Genomic DNA, 25,094 nt, shown 5'->3' with positions numbered 1-25,094 from the left:
TCCCACTGGGGCCGGGCACCTTTCGGGTCCCATCTGCTCCCTGGTGCTCATACCCAGCCTTTGAGGAGCACAGAGCAGCCCCCCTACCGCCGGCCGGGAGCTGCCAGGATCCCGCACCACGCTGTCCCCGCCGTGCCCCAGGGATGGGGCTGACACCCGGGGCAAGGCCGGCGGGCAGCCACGGCCGGCGCACAGCGATCCCCGGCGGCTCAGCCCGGGGCAAAGCTCCGCGGGGCTCCCCCGACCCCAACGCTGCCCGGACCGAGCGGCGGGACCGCGGAGGCACCGTGAGGGCCAGCGGAGGGCCGGCGGAGGCACCGTGAAGGCCTGCGGGGCAGCGTCTCTCCCCCAGGGGCGGGCCCCGCGGCCGCCCCGCCCGGCCCGGCCCGGCCCCGCGCTGAGTGGGCCCCGCGGCGCGGCGCGGAGCGGCGGGCGGGACGCCACGGGGCGGGGCGGGACGCGGCGGCCGAGCCCGGCGAGACAGCGGCGGAAAGTGCCACGACTCCACACGGCCGCGGCGGCGAGCAGGGACCGCGACCCGGCACGGGTGGGTAGGGGCGGCGGCAGGGCAGCCCTTCCTTCCCCCGGTCCCTTCCCCGGCCAGCGCTTCCGCGATCCCCCCGCGCTGCCTGCGGGACACCCCGGCCCCGGCGCTCGGAGCGGGGCGGGAGCTCCGAGGCGCGGCAGCCCCGGCGCGGAGCCGTGTAGCGCGGGCAGCGGCGGCGGCCCCGGTGCCGAGCCGTGTGGAGCGGGCAGCGTTGGCGGCGGTCCCGGCGCGGGGTCCGGTCCGTGCGGCGGGGCCGGGCGGATGAATGGCCCTGAGCGCGGAATGGCGGCGTGTGCGGGCAGGGCGAGGTCCGGGCCCCGCGCTGCCCCCGGCCCCAGCGCCGCCGTCCTGCCCCGGCGCCGGCCGGATGACAATTGCTAATCTGATTAACTCGCTGAAGGAAGGTCCCGGCGCTCGGGCCGCTGTCCCTTGTCCCTTTTCTTTCCTTAACTAAGCCCCCCCCGAGGCAACTCTGCTGGCACCCGGCAGCGCGGAGCTTTTATTAGACAGAGGCATCGATCCCCCAGGCGGGGACCCGCGGCCGCCGAGGGCTCCCTGCAGCCGGGACACGGGCAGCCTTCCCCGCTCCTCTCCTCGCCCCGGCGGGCCGCGCTCCAGCGGAAGAGCGTGTGCTGCACACGTGGCTGAGCCACGGAGGAGTGTCCGCGCCAGCAGAGCCAGCTCGCACCTCCGTCGAAGCCCTGCCCCGGAGCCGAGGCTACCCGGGATGATGAGGACCGCCGGTGAAATCCCTCTGCGGGCCAGGGAGGGGAGAGAGAATTTCTAACGGCCGCTGCAGAGTTTAGTCGAGCTGCAGCTGTGTTGTGGTGCTGTTACACTCTTCTCCTATATGCACATGTATTTTCTGCCTGTTTTCTCACTCCTGGGCTGAGGAAGGGAGCTGGCAGCACTGCTGGCAAGCACAAGCCAGCTGGCTGCTGCTGCCAGAGCTAATGGAGCACTAAGACACGTTCAATTAAGCCGAGCTATAACTGTTGATGATGGGCTGATCTGGAGTTGCTGTGTGGAGTAGCACATGCTGCTGGGAGTCTGGAAGTGCGCAGTCACTTACACAGAAAATGTATTTAAACAGGCAACATGGGCAGGATCTGCTCACGGCGTGCAGGCTTTTCTTGTTTGTTTTTAATTTTTGTCTCTATTGCAGCAGGGTGGAGGGAAGAGCTCCAGGAGAGGTATCTGGTGATTGTTTTTTTATCTGCTGGCAGTGCTGTTGCTGATCTGGCCTCCCAGTTCCCTCGTCCTTGCCCTTTCCCTCCTTTTTTATTTAGCTGCTGGGATATGTAGAGGAAGGGATGCTGCAGGAGCTTCACAGGCAGGCATTGCTGTGGGTTATGCAGAGCCTGTCTGTGTGCACCCAGTTCTCCCTGTGGCCCCTCATCACCCCTGCTGCCTTGCTCTAAACTGAGATGCCACCTTCACACCATGGCAAAGTGGAAGCCTTGGGGTGCAGGGGTCAGTGTCCTGCTTGCCAAGAGCAGCTTTTCCTGTCTGCAGCACCTGTCGACACCAGGAGGAGATAACATGTGTTTTCCTTTGGCTGTGGGAAGAAATAAGATCTCTGTAGTTACTGCACAACCTGACTCTTCCATTGCTGCTGCCCACCTGTTGTGTGGCCTGGGTGATTTAAATGAGGGTGGGTGGAGGGGCTGGGCCATAAAGATGCTGAATTCCCATGGATTTCATGTATGGTCACAGAGGGGAGGACAGGCTGAGCAGGTGGCACGGTTCCAGCCTGGTTTTTGACACAGCTGTCAGTGACAAATGTGACCACAAGACACTGAGCATGGCCCTGGTGCTGTCATGTCACATGTCTGTGGGTTGGTTCATCCTGGAAATTGTTTAGTGCTGAAAAACCAGCAGGGCTGAGTTTGGACTTTGGCTCAGGTCAAACAGAGGTGGCTGCATGTGCAGGGACGTGAGGGAGGTCAGGTCCCTTGGGCTGTTATCTGGGATTTTGGGAAGCTTAATGGATAACAGGAAAAAGCCACAGGAGTGGAAGAGTCAGAACACAGCATTTCAGCCAGCTCCTCTGCATGAGAAGGCCAAGTGAACACCAGGTGAAGTTGTTCACCTTATTCCTGTTTTGATGTGGGGAAAGGCTTTACCTGGATCAGCTGGTTTGGGGAAGGAGTTTGTGTATGGAGATATTAGATGATTTCTGCTGTTTTGGGTGGGAGAGGAGTGGAGGATGCTCCAGAACCGTCATGGAAGTAAATGTGCTCAGTGTTGGACGTGAACTTGATTTTTTGAGCATGGACTCCGATGACTGCTGGTGTCCCCTCACTTCTTGGGCACACAGCTCTCTCCCAGGCAGCTGGAAAAATGTCATCATAGGAGTGATGCCCCATGGAACACCAGAAGCTACAGGAGGGAGGATCTTGAAGTCTTTGAGCCTCTCCAAAGCATGGCTGTCAGGCTGAACATGTGAGACTGCCTTTGGTGCCCCATTTTGCCATGTCCTGGCTAAGACTTTGTCCAGGTGGGAAGCATGGAGGGGAGCACGTGCTTGAGAGGGGGATGGTGTCTTGCTCTGCAAATCCAGGAGCAAACTTCCAGCCCTTGGAAGGGCAAAGGTGGCAAGGTGAGGAAATGTCAAAGCAGAGCTTCTCTCCTGGCCGCTGTCACTGTGGCACAAACGCTTCTGGCATCTCTGCACCAGGAAGTTCCTGCAGGAAGACTTTTTCTTATCCCCCAGATGCCAAGGCCAGCCTGGCTTGATTTAAGCCTTTCTGTGCCCCTTTGGAGAGATGGACTCTTCCCTGAACAAGGGATGGGCTCTTCCCTGAATGAATTGCTGAGCTGGTCGTGCCAAGTCCCAGCCACAGGAGGAACCCTACAGGTGGAACTCGCCCCTCCCTCAGGGCATGAGCACTGGGACAGCACCAGGGTTTGCTGCTGGCAGGGATCATTTCCTGGCTGGCACCTCTCTCTCCTTCCTGTGGATCTTCTGCTGGCACATCTGTCCTCAGGAGCAGCATGGGGTTCCCCTTCTTGAGCTTGGATGGCCTCTCTGAGCATCTCGGCTGCTCTCAGGAGCTCTGGCAGCTGCCAGGGCTCTTGTGCAGGTCCACAGCTCCTCGGTGCTCTCAGCTGCTTTGTTCTGTATTGCTTTTGGTCTGGAGGGGGTTGCTGGGGTGCTTTTGTTTCGATAGGAAGGACTTTAGTGCTCATTTACATCCTTATCTCAGCCTGGCTTTAAAGCAGGAGGCAAGGTACAGGCAGCTTTTACTGCAGGCCATGGAGCTGGGTGAGGCTCTCTGCCAGGGACAGAGGGTATGGGGCTCTGGAAGGGCTTGGGGGACAGTCCTGTGGGGTGAGGATGGGCAGGCACACAGCTCTGGTGCCATGATGTCACATCCAGCATTGCCATCTCACCCACGTCACCACCCCTGTCCTCTCATCCATCCTCCCTAGTGGAGATTAGGATTTCTTACCCCATTCCCATCCCCTGTGGGCTCCATCAGGCTGCTTTGGAGGGTGGCAGTACCAGCTGGTGGGGTTGGAATGTGTTTGTCAGCACTTGGGGGTGCCCTTGCCCCAAGATGGAGCAGTGGATTTTTATGTAGATTTGAAACTGTGGTGCTGTGAGGTCAGGAAGGGCTTATTTTTACAAATATATTGGGGTTGCTGGGTGAGGAATGTAGGTCACCTTGTCCTGGCCCTAAAACAGCTCCTGGGTGCTTTGGTATAGCCCTAAACCCAGCACAAGATTGGGGGTTTGTGTTCTCCAGCCCTGCTTTTTATTTACTGACAGGGAGAGGAATTCCAGTGCTTTTCACACTGTGGGTTAGGAATTGCCTGTCTGTCCTGGTTGGGACATCCCAGAGCAGTGCTCCCCAGCCAGGAGGCAATGGCTTGGCACCAGATGTGCTGGGATTGAGTGGGCTGAGGCCATTCAAGTGCCAAATGGCCAGGGTGGATGTGAAATAGTACTGAGGGATGCCTGCAGTGTCAGCTGGGATCTCCAGCAGTGCCCTGGGGTAGAAAATTGGCCCTGACAGGGCTGCCTGGTTCCAGCTGGCATGGAGAGCCCTCCTGCCTGCCAGCTTCTCTCTCTGCTGCTTTACCTCAGAGAGGTGGGCAGGGAGAGCTGCTTAGAACATCCTTTTCCCAGGCAGATTGGGTGTCTCCAGTGGGAGATTGCAGCTCCTCCCAGCCCTGCACCCCCTGCTTGGGTGCTGGAGCTGTCACTTCACTGTCCCCACCTTGAGCTGCAGATTCAAGTTTGCTGCTCCAGCACTTAGAAAGGAAAGACTCTGAGGTGTCTCCCTGAAAGCACTGAGCTTTGAAAAGATGCTCATCTCCTTAGTTTTAGTCTTATTTTTGCCTCCTCCCCTTCCAGCCCGTCCCTCCCTTCCTCCCTCCCTGACCCACACCCCCTTAAAGAGGAAATTTGATAATGTCACCAGTTAATCGTGGGGATGAGAGCTCCTGGTGGCTGAGGACTTCCTGCATTTTGCTTGTTCTGTTTTGAGTAACAGTGTTGAGGAACCACAGCCATGGCAATTCCTGGAAAATGTCCCTTCCCACATTACCTGCCTGACAGCAGCATCTGGGGGACTGGGAACCACCTCAGAGCCACGTGGAAGTGATGCCCTGGTGGATGAAACACATGGATGGGCCAGCAAAAGTTGGATTTGAAACCAGGACAGGTTCAAGTAGCCATTAAGAGGAGTGGAGATAGCAGCATCTTTCCCCAGGTGTGGCTGAACCCTGCTGGCCAGAGCTCAGAGCAGGCAGTGTGGGCTCTGCTGCTGCTCAGCAGCGAAAGGGCAGGGCTGCTGCAAACCTTTCTCCTCCCAGGGGGATGGATATTTTATCCCAGAGATGACACCTGGATATGCATCTGGGGGCAGGTGCTCTAGGGAAAGCCCAGATTTTGGCCAACCTGCTCCCAGCAGTCTGAGAGTGGGCTCTCTTATTGCTGCAGATATGGCTTAGGGTCATACAAAACCACACCACTAGACATAGAATGAGGCTTGTGGCTGTCTCCCTGCTTTTATTTCCTTTTCTCTGCTTCTTCTGGAGATGAAATTTAGTCACTGAGGTGCAACTGGACCCCTGTGCATGGGCAGTGTAGCAGAGGAGCACAAACTCAGGGGTGTGCAGGCAGGTCAGGCTGAGCCACGTGAACCTGGAGTGTTCCTCTTCCCAGTGGAAGGCACAGATGCCCGTGTGAGGATCCTCCTCAGAAAAGCCATTGCATTTCTTCCCTCCCCTGCTGCCCCTAACTGCTGTCCTGGTGTCTTGCAGGCACAGAGGAGTGAGGCAGGATGGACGTGTACGACCCTCAGACGCTGGGTGTTGTGGTCTTTGGAGGCTTCATGGTGATCTCAGCCATCGGGATCTTCCTGGTGTCCACCTTCTCCATGAAGGAGACATCTTACGAGGAGGCCTTGGCCAAGCAACGCAAGGAGCTGGAGAAGAGCCAGCAGCAGAAATTAGAGAAAAAGAAGAAAGAGAAACTGGTTGAGAAAAAGGGAAAAGCGAAGAAAAAGGAAGAGAAACCGAATGGGAAGATCCCAGAGCAGCAGCTTACTCAGGAAGTGACAGACCCTCCCAAGGAGGTGCTTCCTGAGCCTGCTGTGGTGCCTGAGCCTGTGACAGCTGAGACTCCCATTGCAGCAGTGGCAGTTGTCCCCCAGGAAAAGGAGAAACCCGTCCCATCACCTAAGGAGAAGAGGAAGAAGGAGAAGAAGGTGGCAAAGGTGGAGCCTGCTCCTAGCCCGGTGCTCGCTCCACCCCCTGTCAGCGTCCCCAAAAGTTCTCCCGTGCGGGAGGTGGCCCCCAAGGAGGTGCCTGTGGTGGCAGTGCCCCCAGTTGGCACCCAGCAGAGTGCTCCTGTCATCAGCTCTGTCACTGTCAAGAAGAGCGAGGCTCTCCCAGCCCAGGAGGACCAGAAGCACGATGCACCTGCCAAGAAGAAGGCTGCATCCAAGAAGAAGAGTGAGCCAGGTGAGGCCAAATTCCTCTGCCTGTATCCCTCTGGTCCAGCACAGGGGTGTTGGAGAGTTACAGGTTCCTCTGGAATTTGTGTTGTGGGAGTGAATGAGAGGGGCATGTCCCTGTCCTGGGAGAGGGACAGCTGCCAGGGTGCTGCACATCTGGGTGGAAAGCCAGGGTGAGGTGTTTTCCCCATAGAACCCTGACTGTTAAAGCACAGAGGAGCTCTGCCACACTTGGTCACTGCTAGCATGTCCTCCTCTTTTGGTGCAGGTGAAGGATTCCTCAAGCAGAGAAGATTGATGGAGTTTCAGACTGCAGGGGATTGATTGTAGAGTAATTAGAGGGAAGAGACTTTGGGTCTGTCACAGGGAAGGGAAAACGTACCCATCATAAGTTGTGCCTTGACTCAAGAGATGGAAAAGATCAGGTGGTCCTGAGTTCTGCAGAGTATAAAAAGGTGTAGGGAGGGGAAGATCAGCTCTGTTGCTGGATTCTTGCCTCTCATTGTACCAGTGGGAACAGTTTGGGATATATTTTTGCTTAAGTGATAATTACAGGCACTAAAAACATGAGTGCTTTTAGACCTGTGCAAGGGTTCCCATGTGGACACATGGCAGAAATCTCTCAGGTGTTCTCAAAGATGTCATGTGGTGTGCATAGATTTCTTTCTTTCTTTACCAAAAAAAACCCAAACAACCCACCAAACTAAAAGACATCCCTTCTTGCTGCCCTTCTGCAGCACATCCAAACCTGCTGTGCAGCCTGGCAGTTTCCACACCCACATTTTGGAAGAGGATTTCAAAGATGGGTTAAACCCCTTGAATCTGCTCTTCTGAGGGAAGGATTTTACTAAAGACCATCTCCACACGGTGATGGGGCTTGGAATGACTGGAGAAGCTGCTCCTGGAGGGTATTGCAGGGGTGGTGGTCTTGGGGGAGCTGGAGGTGACTGGTTTGTTGTGTGCACCCATGTGAAAAATACACAAATCCAAGCCCTAAATTCCTAAATCCAAGCTGTAACAGCTGAGGGAATGTGGCTGGGAGATGACCTTTTAGCATTTGTTAACTTGGGAGGGTTTTGTGCCTCCACATTTAGATTCCCTTGGGTATGAAGTGCCAGTCCTGCATGTCCTGAAAGTGAAGAGTGATGTCTTGGCTGCTCCTGTGGGATTTTGCCAAGGAAAGCTCTTGCTAGGATTTGTGCCACGAAGCCAACTACAGTTTGACCAAGGTGTTTTCAGCAGCTGTGATCTCTCCTCATCAAATGCAAAGGAACAAATGATTCTGTGGCAGATAAAAATGGGTGTTCAGAGTGCTCAAGGACACATCCTCAGCCCTGAAACAGCTGGCAAACCTGACAGGAGTGGCTTGGGGTGTTTTTCTCCTGCGACTCCACGTGGAGAGGGGCGGAATTCCGCTTGGTGTGTCCCTGCAAGCCCCAGGGCTGAGCCAGGGGATGCCATGTGCTGTCCTGCAGCCCTGCCCTTGCCAGCATGAGTAAAATATGAGCCAAGCCTCAGCCCTGGTGGCATAAGGGGTTGGTGCTGCTGGGAAGTGGCTGTGGCTGGGGACACAGACACGGCTGCTGCCCGAGCTTGGCACTGCTGTTCCAGATGGATCTACCAGAGATCACACAGCAGTTACTGTCACTGGCCAGACAGACTCAACTTGGGGAAAACTAATTTATTCCTCATAAAAATGGATGAGAAACAGAGATTTTTTTTTAGAAGTGAAAACAATGCCTTTCCCCCCACCTCCTGTGCTTATTGCCTGGCTCAACTTCACTCCTTCCCTCCTGACTGCTCTACCTCCCATCCCTGAGTGGTGCAGGAGGGTGGGGACTGTGGTCAGTTTATTTCAGCCTCCCTCTGCAAGCTCTTTCCTCCTCACACCTTTGCCCTGCTCCAGTGTGGGGCCTTCCATGGTCCTTTGGGAGGAACCTTGTCCAGCATGGGATCTGTTCTCTAGAGGAGAATCTCTGCTCCAACACCTGCAGCACCTCCTCCTCCTTCTTTAAACCTTGCTGCTTGGGGCATCCCAAGCTTTGTATTCAGGAGACTCTGGTGTTAATGACTTCAGGGGCTCTGGAGCTACTGGACTCCAAACTGCTTTTCCTTCTTGTGGTTTTCTAGGAAAAAGAGCCCACAGGGCCACAGATACGTGCAGGACCCCCTAAACCACAGCCTCTGTGTATTGTGACCATGTGCACTGAGGTCCTACAACAGCACCATGGTCCCTGATGCTCCCTGGCTTTCCCAGGTTAGCAGGGGAAGGGTTGGAGTCATGTTGCTCCCTTAGCAAAGAGCTGGAACAAACTTGGCTGGTGGAAGGTGGGAGATGACCTTGCTGTCACTGGCACCAGTGTGAAGGATGCATGGAGTGACATCCTTCAGCAAAATTGTATTTTGGTGTGGTCAGCTTCTGATGCCTGACATGTCTGAGCCCCCTGGCACTGGCAAAGCACTCCCAGCTCCTGTTGAGAGTCTCTCAGTTTGGTAGAGGGTGATGGCAGGTGCTGGCACCAGCTGTTGAGCCAGGCAGAGGTGACAGCTGACTCAAGGAGCACATGTGTGGTGTCATCTCCAGCGTTTTCTCACTGTTCTCACTCAGAGGTACCAAATGTGACTCTGGAAATCTGTTTGGATGATGGTTTGAGATGGCAGCTGTGGGCTTGAAGCCTGCTGAGGTGATACAATATTTCTGCTGTTGTCCCCAGAAGTCCCAATCCCTCCTCTCTCCTCCCCAGCACCCACAGATTCGGATGGGGCCCTGTACCTGCCCTACAAGACTCTGGTGTCCACAGTCAGCAGCATGGTGTTCAGTGAGGGGGAGGCCCAGCAGCTCATCGAGATCCTGACGGAGAAAGCAGGGATCATCCAGGACACCTGGCACACGGTAGGGCTCTGCTGAGCCTCAGGAAATGCAAGGGGGGAGATGGCACCTCATTTTCAGACAGGCTGAGGGTGTCTGGGGAAGGGAGCTGAATTTTCCCCTGGAGCAGAGGGCAGGATGTGCCCTGTGCGTGTGGGGTGGAGGGGATGGCTCTGGAGGTGTTGGTCCCCACTGATGTGCACCCCATGCTGGCAGGCCACGCAGAAGGGTGACCCTGTGGCTGTCCTGAAACGGCAGCTGGAGGAGAAGGAGAAGCAGCTCTCTGCTGAGCAGGAGGATGCAGCTGCTGCCAGGAACAAACTGCGGGAGCTGAGCAAGGTAAGGCCTGCGTGCCCCTCCTGCCATCCCCGCTGTGGCCTCTGCTCATGGTGGCTCTCCATGTGCCTCTGCTCCCATCTCAGCCCCCTCATGGGGCTCTTTGCACCCTTCACCTGTTGGCTGTTTTCTTCCCAAAAAGCAGAGGAGATCCCCCCCTGCCCTCCTCTGTTGGGGCTGTTCCAGTTTGGGGAGGTGCCAGCCCAAAGAACCGCAGGATAGTGCCCATGGGAAGCCATGGGAGAAGCAGGGAAAACCCTTTCTGTGAGAGATTGCAGCTTTCTTCTCCTTCAGGGAAAAAAGCAAATCCTCCCTCATTTCAGCTCCCCTGAGCTGAGATGGTGCCTTTGTAAGGAACCTGTTCCTATTTACCGTGCCCTTCCCTGACTCAGCCCCCTGCCCCCAGCTGTTTTTGGGTGTTGAAGGCAGAGCAGATCCCTGCCACCCTGAGCTTGTGGCTGTCAAGTTCATCTGCTTAATTTTTCTTCTTTGCCCCAAACGTTGTGTGATGTTATTTATCCTGGGGGAGGAAAATAAAATTCCAGGCTGTCTTACTCCTTTCTCTTAGCTGGCCCAACATGGAACAACAGTGGCATCCAGTGGCCACAGAGTCCAAAACAAAATGCAGGAGGAAATGTAAGTGCTAAATGTACCTGGGCATGGGGGCAGCGACAAGAGGGCTAAACTTTGTAGTGTGCTGAGCTAGGAGGCCACATCCTCTTCAAATGGGGAGCCCTGTGTTCTGAGGACTAACTGGGAGCCTCCTTTCTGGAAGGAGCTGGCAGCTGAGCGGGCCAAGGCGGGGGCCGTGGAGGGCAGGCTGAAGGAGCAGCTGCTGAACCGCGAGCGCGAGATCGTGGCCGTGCAGGCACGGATGCAGGCCAGCTACCAGGACCATGTCAGCGAGACCCAGCAGCTGCAGGGCAAGGTGAGCCCCAGAGTGAGCCCTGCACCTGCCTCCTTCCTCTGCCAGGTGGCTCCTGGTGGCACCTGGGTGACATTCTGGAGAAGGCTGAGCCGGGCGAGGGGGCGAGACCCCGTGGTGCTCCTGGGCCACTGTGCTGAATTTCCCCCCAAAACCCCTTTAAGGCCCCCCTACACACCCCTTAAACTCCCCCAGATCCCGTCCCAAACCACTTCAGATCCCCCCACACCCCTCTAAGAGCCACTTAGTACCCCCCACACTCCCTAAATACCCCCCCAATCCCTTTAAGCCCCCTCCAAACCTCTTTGGTGAAGAGGCACGTTGAAGCAACTTCATGGGATGTCACACCCCTGAGGGCTGTCAGCATCAGCACTCACTCCCCTGCATTGCCAGTCCCTCCTGCTCATCTCCTGGGCTTTGGCAGGGGCAGCAGAAGGGCTGCTGGTGGCATTAACCCCTGTTGGGCTCCTCTAGATCCGGACCCTGCAGGAGCAGCTGGAGAACGGCCCCAACACGCAGCTGGCTCGCCTGCAGCAGGAGAACTCCATCCTCAGGGATGCCCTCAACCAGGCCACCAGCCAGATGGAAAGCAAGTAAGGCTGGGAGGAGGGGCAGAGCCTGGGGCTGCCCTCTGGCAGACCTTGGCTTGACCACCCCTTTCCCAAAGGTGCTTCTGCAGACACCCCAACTAGCTGGAGGTGGAGGAGGGAATGAGGGAGGAAGAACTTTGCCAAATGGCTTTTGGGGCTGCACCAGGAGAAACAAAGGTGTTCTTCCCAAGTGAAAGGGCAGGGAATCCCTCTCTCCTTTATGGTCACCTGGGCTGATGCCAGATCCAACAGGTAGTGGATGGGGGAGAGGGCATCAGAAGGCACTGTGATGTTTTTCCCCCCATAGGGGACTCATACACTCAAACTTGAGAAGAAATGCTGCCAGCTCATTGATGGGAGTGATGCTACAGAGAACAGAACAAAAAGGAGCTAGGTAGAAGAATTTCACACTCCTTTTTATAGGCAGTCTGAAATGACTGGTGATTAACAGCAGGCAAATAATTACAGAGTGGACTCCAGCTGTAGTGCTTCCTCTTGTGTCTGGGAACACAGATCTGTGTCCTCTACTTCATAAGAAAGGAATGTCTCCTGTGACTGAAACAGGGCTTTTAAAAAGTCATTTGTTGGCTCTTTCCACCCCCTCCCTGAAGGACCAGGAGTGTCCTAGAAACAGGCAACCAAAGTTTTCACCATTTCAAGTCCTGTATCAGGCCCACAGGAGGAGGTGTTTCCCCTGACCAACCCCAGGGAGGCTTGGCTGGCCTGTGGGCTGAAATAACCCTGCTTCTGTTGCTGCAGGCAGAATGCTGAGCTGGCCAAGTTGAGGCAGGAGTGCAGCAAGCTGATGAAAGAGCTGTCTGAGAAGTCAGAGGTGCTGCAGCAAGAGGAGCAGCAGAGGAAGAGCTGGGAGATCAAAGCGACGGCCTCGGAGAAGCGAATCGAGCAGCTGCAGGTCAGGCAGGCACTGGCACACCCTGTCCCCTTGCAGGGCTGGGTGGCTGAATGGATCCTTGCACTTGGCCATGGAAAGGGCTAGGAGGGACAGAAATGTCCATGGCTGGGAAGGAAGCTGCCTGGCAGGTTTCTTGATTGCTCTCCACCCCATTAGCTTGTCACATTCCCTGTGCCCCTTGTGTAGCATCACCACAGCATGCCCTGCTTGAGCCCATTCTTCTGCAGGTGCTCTCTCTCTCAAACTCAGATGGTTTTAAGCTTGTTGCTCTTTCTTCCTGGTGGAGGAGATGGAGCTTGTGGCTTTTTTGGTCAGCAGGGAGTGGCTGGGTTTGGGGGTTTTAGGGGTGTTGAAAGGACATCTCCCAAGCACAGCTCTGAGCACACAGAGGTGTGTAGCTGGCAGGCAGGCTGTACTCACACAGGGAGGAGCATCTTCTTGGGATGCTGACAGTGCTCCTGCTGGGATGTTGCTAAGCTGTGTGCTGGGAGCACAGGGTGAGGGATGTCTCTGAATTGCTCTGGCCTCTTCAAGAAGGGGCAAGAGAGGTGGAAGAGACCTTTATCTGCACATGCCAAAGTAGTTTTATACAGAAGTTCCTAGAGCTAGGGGCCTTCCGTATCCTTGCTCTTAATTTTTTGTGTTCCTGAGGATGTGGCTCTCATTTTGGTGGGCTGCATTTGGCTCCTGCTGCTTTGGCAGGTGAGGAGCAAGGAGGGTGATGTGAGCTCACAGCTGGTGTGAAGGCAGTGGCTGCCTCTCTGCTCAAAGCAGGAGCTCTTAGACATACTTTTGGGAGAACTCCAGAGCTGTCAGCTCGCTGCACACCTTAATGCTAATTAAATAAATCACACTAGCTGACTCTAAAGTCAGGGATGTGCTTAAGGTGCTGGGGAGAATGTGTTCCACAGTAACACCTGGAGCTCTGAGCTGAGGATATTGAGTCAAACCTCAAAAATCAGAGCAGCTCTGCTTTCCTGGTGGTGCTGAAAGCATCCCTTGGACAGACAGGCCTGGTTTACCTTTTCCTGTCTCCTCCATGCAGAGCAATTTTTCTTCCTCTCCAAGAGTGCCACTTTTACCTGTAAAGCTGCAACTCATCCTTCTCCCCCTTTGCCTTCCCCCTCTAAACTCCTGCCCTTGCCAGCCTCTTCCTAGCTGCTTTCCATGATGGAAAATAAAAGTATTCCCTGGCTGAAATTGCACAGCCAGTTCCTCCTCCTGTGGAAGCGCGGTTGGGTGTCTGTGCTCTGCAAAGCCCCGTGCCAGCACCTCTCCCTGCTGGGCTGGGGCAGTTTGAACCGGGGCTCTGGGAGCTTTTTCAGAGCTCTCCAGAGGAGAGGTTGGCCATGGAATTGGCCCAGGACTGACACATTTGGGTATTGTCTGCTTCCCAGTGTGAGGGCTGGCACGGGATAAAATGTGAGCGCGACGCGGGGCACTCCGTGCGCAGGGGGAGCGTGGTGGGAGGGTGACTTTAATCCCCCAAAACACAGCTTAAAAATAAGATTATGTGACACATGGAGCTTTGCTTCAAACTGGCTGGGGTGTCTGTCCCACTCCAGGAAACCTTCTCTTCCTGCCCTGCAGGCTTACCAACGGGAGGCAGAGGTGATGCTGCAGAAGAGGCTGGATGAGGTCAGCGACGAGCTCCGCAAAACCCAGAGCAGCTACAAGAGCCTCTTGGCAGATGCAGAAAAGACCAAAGGGCAGCAGCAGAGCATTGCTGGTGAGGAACTGGGATCCACGTGGGGTGGACTGGAGACTTTGAGAGCTTGGAGGAACCACTTAGGGCAGGACAAATGGATCCAAGGATGAGTTAGGCTGCCTGGTGTTGGTGTGAGCGAGACATGGGCTGGTCTGTGGCTCTATCCCTCTCCTGTGCTGGCCTGCATCCCTACCTGCCCTTTCTGTGCCTCCTCAAAGCATCCTTGGCCAAGGAAGGCTTCTTTGGCTAAGATCCTGCATGGGCAGAGCAGGGTGGGGAGTGTCCAGGTTTGTTTGCACCTGCCCTACTGTGTTTGTCACCCTTCCCTCCAACAGAGCTGCAGGCCAAGCTGCTGAGCTCCGAGGCAGAGGTTAAAAGTAAGCTGCTGGAGTTGGACAGTGTGAAAGGGAAGCTGCAGGATGCCAGCTCAGAGAATGCAAAGCTTCTGGAGAGGATCAAGTCCATTGAAGCTCTGCTGGAGGCAGGCCAGATGCGGGAGGCAGAGAAAGACAGAGACCTGCAGGTTGTGTGTTTGTTTAATTGTGGGGGGAGGAGGGGAGTGGGTGACACTGCTTACACAATCCCTGAGTTGTCTTTGCTCTGGGATGCCACAGAAAGGGCTGACCTGTGTCACATGCCTGGGGCAGGTCATCAAAGTGCTTTCTCTCTTCCAGGCAGCCAATGAAGCAGAAATGAAGCAGCTGCAGTCCAGGTGGGTCCAGGTGCACATCTTGCAGTGGCACCTCCAACTTGCTGTCCATGTGTCCCAGGCTTCCTTGAGCACTGAGCCTGTGGCTGAGGGCTTCCTGCCTTCCAGGCAGGCTTGGGGCTTTATTTTCAATTAAAATATTAATTAGTTCTGGTGCTGGCCCCATGTAACAGCCAGTCCATTCTGAAGCAGGACTGAATTGCTGGCAGGCACATGGAGCCTGACCACTCCTACAGAGCAGGAGGTTCTGCTGGTGTTGGGGCTGGGTGTGGGATGTCTGGTGCAGGTCCCTGCTCAAGGCTGGGCCAACCAGAGGAAGGTTTTTAAAGATGTTCCCAGGTATCTCCAGGGATGGAGATTCACCACCACTCTGGGTTCCTGCTCCAGTGTTGGATAACCTCTTCCCCCACCCCCCAGCACAGAAAGGTTTCCTGGCATTTAACTGGAGTTTCCCATGTCCTGAGTCCTGCCTGTTATTCCTTGTCCATGTGCTGGGCACCTCCAAGAAGTCTCTGCAAGGGGGGAAGATTTCTCAGGTGCCCCCATTGCCAGCAAGCATCCAGCATCCCTCTAAAAAGGCAGCTCTTGAGTTGTCCTGAGACCCCAGGAGATGTGTGTAGTTCTTCTCAAGAACCTGAACCTTGGTTTGCTCTCACTGAGGGTCCCTTCAGGGCAGATGGAGAATCTGAGGGTGTGGAGGGAACCTGCAGCTTTCTGCTGTCTGGTTGGCAGCCCTGATTTAGGGTTTCTCAAGACTGTGGGATGATAGTTTCAAAATGCAGAGCTGTGGGCTCTCGCAGCCTAATGAGCCATGGATAGATAGGAGCAGCCCCAGTGGTGCAGGCCAGAATTCCTGGCCTTTGCTGCTTCTTCTTTCTGTGTGTTTACAGCCAGCATGTTAAGTGATTGCATTTTATTGCTGGTAAGGGGCTAGAAAACCAGATCCCAGTCCAGTATTGCCCTGGCTGTGGTTTTTAGTCCTGCTCCCTCTTCCTCCTGCTGTGTGTAGATGCCAGAGCAGACCAGGATAGGAAGGGCTGTGTCTCCATCTCGGGAGCTTGCTGCCCGTGAGGGGGGTGACTGCTCAGGCTCACTCCTGCATCCTGCCCTTGCAGACTCCAGGAGAAGACAAACCAGCTCTCAGCCTTGGAAAGGGAAGCCACACAGCTGCGGGAGGCAGTGGAGCAACAGAAGGTGAAAAACAACGTGAGTGAGTGACAGACAGACAGCCCATCGTGAGTGACAGACAGACAGCCCATCGGGTCACCTACTGGTGGCTCCAGGGTGTGGCCAGAGGCTCTTCCAGCCCCACAAAGCCCTGGAGGAATTGCCTCATCTGCCAGAGAGCAGGAATGCCCCTGGTGGGCTGCCTGAGGTGACACGTCTGTCCCTTGTTCTCTTGGAAGGTTTAGGACCTGGTAAGCCTGAGAGATCCTACCCTGGTAGGGCCAAGGCAATCTCTGAGCAGGTTCCTTCACACCTTCCTGCTCCTCTGCTCCTTATCCCTCTACTGCAAGGGGGTGTCACTTGTGTGGAGGCCACTTTGCATCCCTGCTCTTGGCCTGTGTCCCTTGCAGGCATCCTGAGCTTGCTTCTGGAGCTCCTGTCCCACCCAGGGCACTGCCAGAGCAAGGGGCTGTGTGGAGCCACTGGAAAGACTGGGGGGAAAGGAATGCTTATGGACAGACTCCTGACCAAACCCAGTTCCCTCAGCAGTGGCTTTGAAATAAATCCCCTGCAGTGCCAGCAAGCAGCTTTGTGTGGCTCATTGCCCTCTGTGTGTGTGGTGTGTCCACAGGACCTTCGGGAAAAGAACTGGAAGGCAATGGAAGCGCTGACCACGGTGGAGAAGGCGTGTGAGGAAAAGCTGCTTGCTGCTACCAAAGCAAAGGTGAGCCAGGCATTCCCTGGTGTTGGAAGCATTCAGCTTCCCAAGCCACCAGGGAGGCCTGCCGTGGGTTGCCTGCCTGCTTAGGAAGAGTGCTGATCCAACGCTTCTGCAAGCTTCTCCAAAATTTTTCTTGTGCATCCCTGGTACTGGTCATGGTTGGGGGAACCAGGATATGGTTGAACTGGAAGTGATGCTTTAGTAGTTCCCAGCACCAGCAGTTTTCTGTGCTGGCTGGTTTCCCAGCCCTGTAGGCACAGAAGAGCGGGAGCAGTGTTGTCAGCCTGGCCAGCAGGTGCCCAGGAGCTCCATCCATTGCAGTTTGTCCCTGTTTCAGGAAGAGCTGGCCCAACAGCTGGACGCGCTCCAGACGCGAACCAAGCAGACGCTGCTCTCCGCCCTCCCAGGGGTCACTGTGTCCTCACAGCAGGTGGGACAGCCTTCCCCAGCCCTCCCCAGAGCCTCTCCTCATGGCAAGGAGAGAGGTCCAAGCATCCTCCTTCTCTCTTGTTCTCTTTTTTTCCGAACTCAGGACTATGACATGTGGCTACAGGAGTTTAAGGAGAAGACCGTGGGTGTGCTAAAGCAGCAGATTGTCACAACAGAGCCTCCAGTAAGTGATGGCTGGAAAGTGGAGGGCTGAGGGTGTGCTGGAGGGTCACATGTTTCTTCTTTTCATCTCTCTCTCCTTCCTTTCCCTCTCCTTTTAGGATTCAGCTCTTAAATTAAAAGAGGCAGAGGAAGCGCAGAGCACTTTACAGGCAGAGTGTGAGCAGTACAGAACGATCCTCGCAGAGACTGTAAGTTCCTGCCCTTTTGCACTGTGTTGGCTTCCCACTGGAAACCCCTCTGGAGAGGTCTCCTGTCAGCCCAGGCTGCCCATGAGCTCAGGGTGGGCATCCCTTGGTGTGGTGGGGGAGCTGCTATGGGGTGCAGTATTTGTCAGTGAGACAGAGGAACAGGATAAAGGTGAATTTCTAGAGTTCTTCTTCAGCCTGATTCTGTTGGAAACCTTGCTGGTTGTGATGGAATAAGACACAGCAAAGGCTCTGATGAGCTGGTTGAGCCAGAATAGGGATTAGGAGCCCCGCAGCCTCACCTGATTCTAATTCTGTCCCCTGTTGTTTGGCCCAAATCCTTGGAGAGGCTTTTGAGGCTTCCATCCCTTACCCTGCCCAGCCTGCTGGGGCTGCAGGAGCTTTGGGCTCAGCTGAGGCTCTGCCCACAGGAGGGGATGCTGCGAAACCTGCAGAAGAGCGTGGAGGAAGAGGAGCAGGTGTGGAAGGCAAAGCTCACAGCCTCTGAAGAGGAGCTCCAAAAGGTGTGTGCTGCTGACACAGCTGGGTTTAGTGCTCCTGGAGCTGGAGTTCCAGGAGAAGGGGCTATAAATTGGTTGGTGGCCCTCAGTGTTCTGTCAGCTGTGAACACTGAGACACAGGAACTTTCTTTTCTCCCCAAATTTGCCCCTTCTGTCAACAAGCCAGCTGAGAAAAGGCCCACCTCATGCCAAATCTTCCCTCCTGAATGCAGAACTGAGACTGAGCTGTTTTCCATGGTCTGGCTGCTCCCCATGCATCACGTGGGGTTTTGGAGTTAGCTGGGGCTGCAGGGAGCTGGGGGAGGCTGTTGTGCAAGAGATGTTTGGTTTCTCAGCCCACTGCTGGCTCCTGCAGGGCCAGCACTGCTGAGGCTGCTCTGGGATTGCACAGGGTGACGTGGCTGCTGCTGCTGTTCCTGATGGGAAGAACGGCTGGTGCTGGGGCAGCTCCCAGAGCAATCCTGCCTCTCTGTGGAGAGGAGGGGAATTCCTCCTTTCCAAGCACTTCTGCAGAGTCCTCTTCAAAAACCAGCCTGGGTTTAAGTGCTTTTTCTGGCAGCTTGGCCTCTCTTAATAACGAAGCCCATGCCACCTCATTGGAAAATTGCTGCTTCCAGACCAAAAAGTGCTTTCAGCAGGAAGCTTGTGCTGGGTCTCATGATGGTTCTTGGGTGTTGAAACATGACTGCAGCCATCTGAAATGCTGCAGGCAACAGCTGCACCATTTATGGCCTGTGTGTGTTAGACTGGGAAGGAAAGCTCTTCCATGGAGCTCCCCTTGGATGGATACAGGATGAAGTGGGAGGGGTGGGAATCAAACAGCAGCCAGTTTCTGATTGAGCCAGAGGTGCTCAGTGTCCTTCTCTGACCCTTTCTGCTTCAGTCACACCTGCAGCTGAAATCCCTGGAAGGTGTGGTGGAGAAGTTGAAAGCAGATCTGCAGAGCACAGATCAGGTGAGGGTTTTTGTGGAGGGGAGGTCTCTGCATGGGTTGAGTCAGGCCCCATCTCCTGACTTGCCTTTAGCCCACAGCATGTTTGGGATGTGTTGGAGCTCACAGAATCACCCCCCTCCTGCTTTCCTCTCTCTTTCCATGCAGCTAAAGGAATACACCTCTCTTCTGGAAACACAACTGGAAAATCACTTGGAGACAGCCAGCTCCGAGCGCCAGAACTACACAAAAGAAGTTGAAGCTGTAAGTGTGGAGGCTGCTGCCTTCTTCAGCTTTATCTAACCCTCACTCCCCACCCATGCATGATTTGAGGAATGCCCTGGGCATCTGGGAAGTGCCCCAGGGATCTGCAGCTTTGCAGAGAAAGAGGAAAACAAATGGAGATGGTTGCTCCAGTTTGGGTTGTAGACTCTAAAGCCAAGAATCATGGGCAAGGGGATGGGTCAGGGACACAGGACAGATCTCTGTGGAGGTGCTGTGTGGTTTCTGTGGCTCAGGTGAGACAGACCTGTCCCATGGCTGTATTTGCTTGAGCAGGCACATCAGCATGTGATGACACCAAGACCTCTTTGGGAAGATGTTGCATCATAAAAAAGCTTCCTTGGGCCAAAGAGTTCCTAAACCAAGTGCATAAAAGGAGTTGGGTTTTTTTTTCCTTTCTTTGGCAGTTGAGGCTGCTCTTGTCAGAGTCCCAGGAGCAGCTGGAGGCAGCAAAGACTGAAACACAGAAGCAGAGCAAGGAGCTGGCTCTGGTAAGGAGGGACCCTGGGAATGCCCTGCTGGGTCCTTGGGGCTGGCCTGCAAAGCAGCTGTGAGGCCAGCACCCTTGCTGTGGGCTGTGGGAGGGCAGGGAGGCACAGCCTTGGCAAACCTGGTGCTGCTGGGCACCACGCATTCAGAGGGGATTGCTGGGAGCCAGGAGGAGATTTTTATTTGCTTGTCTTTCCTCCTGTGATGGGGTGGGGAGGGAGAGCAGCAAGGCTTGCTCAAGCTGGTGTGTAGCAGAAAAACCCAGCTGGCCCACCACTGGACACTTGTCACCAAAACACCACCCTGGGGCAGGGGTTTGGGGATCCATCCATCCATCCATCCATCCATCCATCCATCCATCCATCCATCCATCCATCCATCCATCATCATTTGCTCTGCACCCCTGGGAGCTGTTGAGCCTGCAGCTGCCCAGCTCAGATGCCACTGTCCTGCTCTGGCAGAAACTGAGGTGGTTTCCCAAGCATTCCAGCTGGTGTGAAAGCCAAAAATCTGTCAGGCTTTATCTGCAGGCTGGTGGGAAGGCTGTGGCACAGGGATGTGTCACTGAGCCAGGCTTGCTGCTCATCCCTCAGGTCAGGCAGCAGCTGAGTGAGGCGAGGAGCCATGTACAGGAGGGAGGAGTGGTGGGGTTACCATGTGAGCCCAGTGAGGCTGCACCCCTCGAGGTTAGGGTGCTGAGGCCACTCCTGGGCAGGCTCTGACCCTCTGGATGCTGAGAATGCATTAACCATGTGTCCTTTCCCATAGCAGTTGGCTTTCAGCAGGCTGTTCCCCTTGGGAGCCCTCTGGCAAGCTTTGGGGGATGGTGACAGTGCCCTGTGGGGTTCAGAGTCTCCTCAGAGGAAGGGGACACTGCCCTGACAGAGCTGTGCCGGGATCCCTTCCCTGCCAGGGAGGATTAGGGTTACAGAGGCTCCATAACTCCTGCTGCGGCTGGGCTGAGGGCATCAGCAGCAGCTGTTCCCTTCCAGGCTGACACCTCTCCCCAGTGGCAGGGCTCTGTCTTTCTCCTCTAATCCTGTTAACTGTGGAGCCCTCTCCCAGGCATGGGGGCCTGCCAGGCACATTTTCTCTATGGGATGCCTCTCATCCCACATCCCAGCTGCTGCTGCCTGAGGAGCAAGCAAAACTGGGCAGTGCTAAGCCATGCCCCAGGCTTGCCATCAGCAAATCTTGCTGCAGAGGGGGGATGCTCTTACCTATTGCCCTTTGGAGCTGTGGGGAGAACTTCAGGTTTTTATTTCCTCCGTCCAGCCCAGCTCTCTTGGTGATGTCCCTGCTAGCTCATTTCTTGAATCTTTTTTAAAATGCTGTTTCTGGGTGTTTTCCCCTCTCCTCAACACAGTTGAAAACCCAGCTGGAGCAGAACGAAACGCTGGCGGAGAAGGAGCAAACGCTGCGGCAAAAGCTGGCACGGGAGCTGGAGGAGGTGGGTGTGGGTGAGAGGATACCAGGGTGTGCAGAGCCTTCCTGCATTCTTGGCTGCTAATGAAGCCCAAGAATTAATTTGAAGAATTAATCTGAAGGCTTTTCCCCATCACTGTCCACACCTCAGCCATCCCTGTGAGACGTTCCCTCCCACGTCTGAAGGACTTCTTACAGCAGCTGTGTTAAAGCCATGTGGCATCACTGGCCCCTCAAATTCAGCTCTCCCAACCCCCCCATGTCTTGTGCCAGCTTTTTCCTTGGAGGGTTAGGGTCTTGAGCTGGGTTTCTTGCTGCTCCAAGTGAGAAATGCCATCTCCCTGCTGGAAGCAATGCTTTGTGTGTCTGCAGCACCCAGCAGGGCACACCCAGTGGGCACTCAGGGTGGCTGGAGCTGGTTGTGTGGGAGATGCTGCCACTGTTGGCATCTGTGCTCACTGAGTGTGTCCCTTTGCAGGCCCAGAGCTTGGCACGCAGCTTGCAAGCAGAGCTGGAGAAGCTGAGGCTGGCTGAACACGCAGCAGCTTCAGACAAGGAGGAGGCTCAGCATCTCAAGGTGGGTTGGCTGTGCCACCACAGCAGAAGTCACATGTGAGCAAGACTATGGGCATGATTGATCATTTCTGAGCTTTGGGGAGTGAGGCCCATCCCATGGTCACCCTGCAGGAGAGGGCTGAGAGCTCCAGGGTGGCTGAAGGACAGCAGGGCCACTCATCCCTGCAGGTGACATCAGTGTGGTGCAAACACTCACAGGCTGGGCTTCTCACACACTGGGAAACCGTCCAGTCCTGGCCCACAGCATCTCCAGGGAGCCACAGAGAGCTCTGTCTGTCTGTCTGTTCTCCCTGCTGAGGTGGGAACTGGGTGTTCCTCTGGCCTGTGGTCACTGAGACAGCTTGATGCAGATCTGAGGTGGCCTGAGGTGTTTTGAAGGGGAAAAGGTCACCAGGTGGCAAAGGGAGGCTCAGGCAGGTGCCTTCTTTTGACTGCCATGTAGGAAAGACTTGAAAAAGAGAAAAAATTAACAAAGGACCTGGGCCAGGCAGCAACCAAACTCCAGGAGCTACTGAAGGTTTCCCAGGACCAACTGGCCAAAGAGAGAGAAATGGTGAAGAAGTTGAAAGAACAGCTTCAGGAAATGGTACTGGTGGTGGCCATGTCCCTCCCCTTGGTGCTGGTGGAGGCCCTGGGGCAGTGTGCAGCAGGCAGGGCTTTAAGAGTGGAGGCAAGGTGGTCCTTGCTGCCAGAAACCATTTTTGGGTGGCTTTTGGGAAAGGCTGAGACCACAGGAGATGCTGGTCAAGGACCTGGCCCATCTGTGAAATGCTTTGGGCCTTGAGCTGCCATGAGATTAAGGGTGAGGCCAGCTGAGTAACCCACTTCTTTTTTTGCTCTCCAGGGGCAAGAGGACAGTTCAAAGGAAGGGACTTCAGTTTGATGAGTCTTCACCCTGGACCTTACAGTTAACTTACCAAAATGCCTTACACATTCCTAAAAATAAAAATTTATGCTAAATTTACTGTAGATAAAAGACAAGCCATTAGTGACCCAAAACCTAGTTTTGAAACTTACAAGAAAACATAAAAAAAAAAAAATCCAAAAAACCGAACCAGTAAACACTGCAGTTTGTAAGAAAATCTTCATACTGTTTTGTACAACTCTTCATTTCCTGGGGAGCTGCTGTGGCCACACTGGGGCTTCACCCTCCTGTTCCAGCAGAACCTACCAGTGTGTGAAAAGGGAAGAGACTGTGCTTGTATGTCAACCAGTGCAATTATAATTATATATTTTTTTCCTTTTTTTTTTCCTTTTTTTTTTTCTTTTTTTCTTTTATTTTTTTTTTTTGAATGAAAGGAGTGTGAAAGTAAGACCCACCATGGAAGGATGCCTCTTGTCTGGGTGGCTCTTGGCATGTGGATTTCTGGGTGTTGATGCAATTAAAACGATGTAGTGAAGAGAGCTTGTCATTGCTTTATTTTTCTTGTTTGTGTTGGGTTTTTTAAAGTTTGTTGTGTTGGGTTTGTTTGTGTTGGGTTTTTTTAAGTTTGCAAGCCAGGTAGGGCTTTGGAGTCACTGAAGAAGGACTTTGCTTTGGCCAGGAGCTGTGTCACAGAAGGCATCCCCTGGTTTTTATTCACTACAAGGAGAAACTTCATTCCCACTGTGTTTTTCCACTGCTGGTGCAGGGCTGGCCTCCCTGTGTGGGATTGGCAGAGGGATTGACACTTTGCCATGGCAGTAGAGGCATGGTGGGGACAGGACCATTCCTCCTTGCTTTAAACCTTAGTGCTCCCCTGTAATCTGTCCCTGTGTGTGCAGTGTGGTGGTGGTGCCCCTTGGTTACTGTCAGGCTCTAGTCCTCTGCTCTCCCTCCTTGTTGCTTTCCTTGTTATTTTTTTTCCTTTTTATTTTTTAATTGTTCTTTTATTATTCTTTTTTTTTTTCTTTTTAATTTTCAAGCTGGTTTCTTAGGAAATGGCAGAGGCCACGTGAGAGCATGGTGCTGTCTCCCCACAATAAAGCTGCTGAGCCCAGTGCTGACATCAGCAGGCTTTGAGAGAGGGAGGAAAAAGGGCCCTCAGTCCCTCCAGTGCCTGCAGAGAGCCAAGGCCAGGAAGGAGGATGAGGGGCAGAGCTGCTTCCATTTTGTTCCTGGGGAAGGCCAGTGTGTGACCAACCCCTGTACCACACCCTCCACAGGACTGGGACGTGCTGTCCCTCCCTCAGCACTGTGGCTTTTGGGGCTGTGGTGAAAGCTGGGGCAGGGCTGTGTGTGACTCAGCTGGGAGCAGGTGAGAACAAGAGCCAAGGAAATGGGGTGCTGAGGGTCACCCCTGCCCCCTCCCCTGTGTGTGTCCCCACTCCCAGTCCCAGCACAGGTGGCAGAGGGAGCTGCTCTCCCCATCCTGGAGGGACAGAGGAAGCAGACCTTTGCCCCACAGCCAGGGTTGGCCTGTGGTTTATCTTCCTGGACTTTGTGGCACATGTGGAACACACGATCGAGGGCCACTGGTGACCTCAGCCTGCCAGCACTGTCACTTCCCCCAGCCCAGCATGCCTGACCTGCTGGATGGAAGCTCCCAAAAGCGAGGGAATGGCTGATTGTGTCAGGATTGCACCAAACCCCCACCCAAGCCCCAGGCAGGAGGGAGCTGTGGAGCAGGGCAGGGTGGCTCTCACCCCCAGCAGCCAGGGCAGGAAGGGCCCTGCAGCTGCAGGTGCCGGGAAGTGACGCAGTTCCTTTGGTTTTGCAGTTTTTGGCTTTTGCAACAACTCTTTCCTTTCTTGTGAGCTGCTGTGCACAGAGAGCAGAGACGCAGGCCTCCCTCAGCCAGCAGTGCCAGAGGCAGCACAGCCAGGGCAGCAGGCTGGCTGCAGTGGGGGCTGTCCCATGTCCCCAGCCCCAGGGCACACCATGCCCTGCTGGCACACAACGCCCAGCTGCCTGTTTTAGCAACACAGAGAGGACGACTGCTCCTGTGAAGCAAAGCTGAAATAAAAGAACTTTTTTTGGGGAAAGACATTCATTGGACCTTTTTACACCTGGAATGGTACTGTTGCCATGTTTTAATCCCCCTGGCACCTTGATGGAAGGGGAAGGACATCCTGAGGGCCAGAGAAAGCCACACCTTGCCCAAGAGCACACGGAGCTGAGGCCTGGCCAGCTCCTCTTTCCCCATAGCTGGTGGGATTTGGGATTTTGCCATGTGCCCACCCAGAGTCACCTCCTTTCCTCCAGGAGAGCCGCCCGGGCTTGGTGCTTGTCAGCCCCAGCACTGCAGGCAGGCACCTTCATTGATAAAGATCAACAAGCTGCTCAGCTGGAGTGACTTGGAATGAGAACACTGGATCCTTCTGCTGATTCAGCCATGCCGGGAATTCTCTTTCAGCCTGGGTACCTGGGCTTATCAAGGCACAGTTGAAGAGACTCAATTTAACCCTCCTTGTAAATTACATTTACACTGCCTGCTGTTTACACTTAGGCTTGAATTATCAGTCTCCATTTCCTGTTCTCATCTTCTCACAGGCCAAATGACCAAAAATGGCTTTTGGGAAACCATTGCCTGCATGTGTACTTCAAAATGTTCACATTACCTCAGCAAGTGTTACTGAGCTGCCTCCCTCAGCTCACCTCCTTCACCTTCTCCTTCATGTGCCCCTGTTAGGAAGTGAT

General features: G+C 54.8%; 1 protein-coding gene across 1 annotated transcript; it reads left to right on the top strand.

Annotated features, from left to right (window-relative positions):
* Positions 1 to 435: 435 nt before the first annotated feature.
* RRBP1 (ribosome binding protein 1) lies at positions 436 to 22,860 on the top strand. The gene is made up of 23 exons (XM_058801044.1): positions 436 to 547; positions 5,822 to 6,523; positions 9,261 to 9,409; positions 9,602 to 9,724; positions 10,497 to 10,649; positions 11,121 to 11,239; positions 11,996 to 12,149; positions 13,740 to 13,878; positions 14,193 to 14,380; positions 14,532 to 14,569; positions 15,682 to 15,772; positions 16,365 to 16,457; positions 16,792 to 16,884; positions 16,987 to 17,067; positions 17,165 to 17,254; positions 17,683 to 17,775; positions 18,656 to 18,727; positions 18,872 to 18,967; positions 19,393 to 19,476; positions 20,841 to 20,924; positions 21,378 to 21,476; positions 21,918 to 22,061; positions 22,320 to 22,860. Exons 2-23 carry the CDS (start codon positions 5,842 to 5,844, stop codon positions 22,356 to 22,358), a joined length of 2,904 nt encoding a protein of 967 aa, XP_058657027.1. The 5' UTR covers positions 436 to 547; positions 5,822 to 5,841; the 3' UTR covers positions 22,359 to 22,860.
* Positions 22,861 to 25,094: the final 2,234 nt, after the last annotated feature.

This window comes from Ammospiza caudacuta, chromosome 3 (genome assembly GCF_027887145.1).
Source record: "Ammospiza caudacuta isolate bAmmCau1 chromosome 3, bAmmCau1.pri, whole genome shotgun sequence".
NCBI classification, from domain to species: Eukaryota; Metazoa; Chordata; class Aves; order Passeriformes; family Passerellidae; genus Ammospiza; species Ammospiza caudacuta.
The sequence above is the reverse complement of the archived record's forward strand: the minus strand, read 5'-3'. Positions and strand labels throughout refer to the sequence as shown.

What these genes read in the sequence shown, in the direction of transcription:
- RRBP1 (XM_058801044.1), top strand. Translation starts at nt 5,842, where the DNA reads ATGGACGTGTACGACCCTCAGACGCTGGGTGTTGTGGTCTTTGGAGGC. An exon ending in CCCAGCAGCTGCAGGGCAAG is followed by an intron (nt 10,650 to 11,120) that starts GTGAGCCCCAGA and finishes GGGCTCCTCTAG; the next exon opens with ATCCGGACCCTGCAGGAGCA. An exon ending in ATGAAGCAGCTGCAGTCCAG is followed by an intron (nt 14,570 to 15,681) that starts GTGGGTCCAGGT and finishes CTGCCCTTGCAG; the next exon opens with ACTCCAGGAGAAGACAAACC.